This window comes from Merops nubicus, unplaced genomic scaffold (genome assembly GCF_000691845.1).
Source record: "Merops nubicus isolate BGI_N331 unplaced genomic scaffold, ASM69184v1 scaffold22990, whole genome shotgun sequence".
Classification (NCBI taxonomy): domain Eukaryota; kingdom Metazoa; phylum Chordata; class Aves; order Coraciiformes; family Meropidae; genus Merops; species Merops nubicus.
This window is the reverse complement of record NW_008581162.1, coordinates 13,443-15,824: the sequence shown is the minus strand read 5'-3', so window position 1 is coordinate 15,824 and position 2,382 is coordinate 13,443. Positions and strand designations below refer to the sequence as shown.

At 39.9% G+C, this 2,382-nt stretch overlaps 1 protein-coding gene across 1 annotated transcript in view; it reads right to left on the bottom strand.

Annotated features, from left to right (window-relative positions):
- Positions 1-999: 999 nt before the first annotated feature.
- FECH (ferrochelatase) overlaps positions 1,000-2,382 on the bottom strand; it is a gene marked incomplete at its 5' end in the record, with an annotated part of 12,771 nt that continues 11,388 nt past the window's right edge. Inside the window, 3 exons of the mRNA XM_008948984.1 lie at positions 1,000-1,134; positions 1,610-1,669; positions 2,087-2,255. Coding sequence (XP_008947232.1) covers positions 1,000-1,134; positions 1,610-1,669; positions 2,087-2,255 — 364 coding nt within the window. The remainder of the gene's footprint in view (positions 1,135-1,609; positions 1,670-2,086; positions 2,256-2,382) is intronic.

The following is a 2,382-nucleotide window of genomic DNA, read 5'->3' as shown; positions in this document are numbered from 1 at the left end:
TCAATTAAGCTAGGTCAGTGGTACCTGTGGAATTCCAAAGGTAGCCCACAAAAACCACAGCACTGTGGCACAGTAGAAAGCACACAGCAGATCTATAAACCTTCTGGAGAGCAAGCCCGACTTCCTAAATTTACCAAACCAAAGAGAAAAAGCCCTTTTTGATAACAATTTTTAAAAGCCATTTTGCTTAAAAGCACAAACCAACATGTTTCCACACGTGCTGCTAGATCTGAAACACAGACAGGTCGTTTCAGTCGAGCGGGTTCTTCAGCATCACCCAAGCAGGCTTCCTCCTTTCACTTTATGCTCGTCAAATGCAGAGGCTTTCCTGCAGATAACAAGAGTGCTTCTTCTAGAAAATGTAAACAAATCTTGTGTGTTCTACTCTCCCAGCTAAGCTTTCACCAGAAGCTTCTGGTGAGAAAACAAAACAAAACGAAACAACAAAACAAAACCTTATCTTTATGTTCTAAAAAAATATACACGTTTTTAAAAAGCATCACTCTATCTTCAAACCCATCTGAAAAAATCACTCTCAGAAGAGACAACGGGTGGCTCTGCTGGTTGTACTGTTCCTTAAGCGTAAACAAACCAAATAATCTTATATTGACCTAGAAAGCTGAAATCAACCTGCTCGTGACAAAACTGCATACAAATAAATCCCTGCATAGGAAATGGCTAATCTGTAGAAAAGGTTTCTTAAGTTTTTCAGTGCATACTTATGGGCTCCTGCAAAGTCCAGTGGGAATCAGGTGGAACGAGATCTTTTCCCATCTCACAGAGCAAACACCCTTATTTCCCTACCTTCTACAAACTCTTCTCAAACAAAACAAGCATAAGAAAAAAATAAAACAAGAGTCATGTTCTCCTCACTGCTCCGTGAGGCTGACGTCACTGTGACCACCAGCCCACGAGTGTGTGAGAGGAGAGTTTGCCAGCAGTCTCCTTCCTTTGCTCTGCAGTGTTGGGGTATCACCCCGGGGGAGCCCCAACTGCCCCTCACAGCTGCTGGCTGGTGAAGAAGGCTTTAGTCTTCCTGCAGATGGGATTCACGCAGAGCGGGCAGCAGAGGGTTAACTGCCTCGAGCAGACCTCCTTCGACTGGAGGTGTGAACAGACCAAGTCTGCCAGGGCCTGAAAGACAGTTGATAAAAAATCAAGTGAGCAAACCCATCTGTATAAAATACAGAAATGCTTTAACGTGAGTCACACTGGCTGGTGAGACTGTCAAACTGGATATCTGTCAGACCACACTTTATAAGCACAACCCCCCTTTACTCCAGGGAAAAATCCTGCTTTAAAACTGCATTGGCACAACATCTTCAGAGAAATATTTCATTAAAAGATTAGAACTAATGAATACAAAACTGTTTTCCTTTTTGTCAAACCAAACCTCTGAACTTTCTTAAAACATTGAAAAACAACAACAACAGCAACAACAAAAAATCAAAACACAAACTGATAAAACAAAAACACTTTCTGGTATATAGATTAAATACAGGGGTTTCCATTTTTGCTCTTTAAACACTTTAAAATTACAAGCAGACATCTATAATCTAGTAGGAAACAACACAACTGCAAACTTCTACAGTTATTGCACAAAAGATACCTTGGAGAACAATGGATTTCCATTAAGAGACTCTGCTCTTCTGATATTTTCAACTCCACACTGAAAAAAAGGAGAAAACCAGTTAAATCTGCTAGATCCTTCACAAGTTAGCCTTCAAAATTTTCCTATTTCATTCAGAAGTTGACCCAAAATAATGGAGTTAAATGTGATACATGTTTTACAGCAAAAATAACTATGATGCAATGTATCAATTTGCTGCCAAAAATCGGTGATTCTTTTTTATTAAGGCCAGCAGTGGCTTAAAGAGTTAGATCTAGAAAGACAAATTCCCACCCATTTTGTGTTGCTAAAAATTAATCTGAATTAAGCCAGTTCTGATTAATTTTACATTCACACAAAAATTAAATTTGCCCCAAATCACATTGCAAAAAGCTACTACAAATCAAACTGCAAGCCAGGAAAAGTAATTCTGGAGCAGCACCATCCAAATAGTTTGAAAAACTATAAAAGATTTACCTCGTTTGCTAAAACCTGGGCATACTCAATATCCAGCTCATAAAGCGTTTCAATGTGGTCACTTGTGAAAGCTATGGGGACCAACAACATGTTCTTCTGTCCTCTTTGGCACAGCCCTTTAATGGTCTCGTCTGTCTGCGGACCAAGCCAAGGCATTGGCCCAACCTGTAAGAAAAGGGGGAGGGAAATAAAGAAAAAAAAACCAAACCACTGAATAATTCTTACACAGAACATCCACCTTTACTTAAGCAGGACAACACAGACCAGACTACGTTTCAGATGGAGCCAGTTATCTC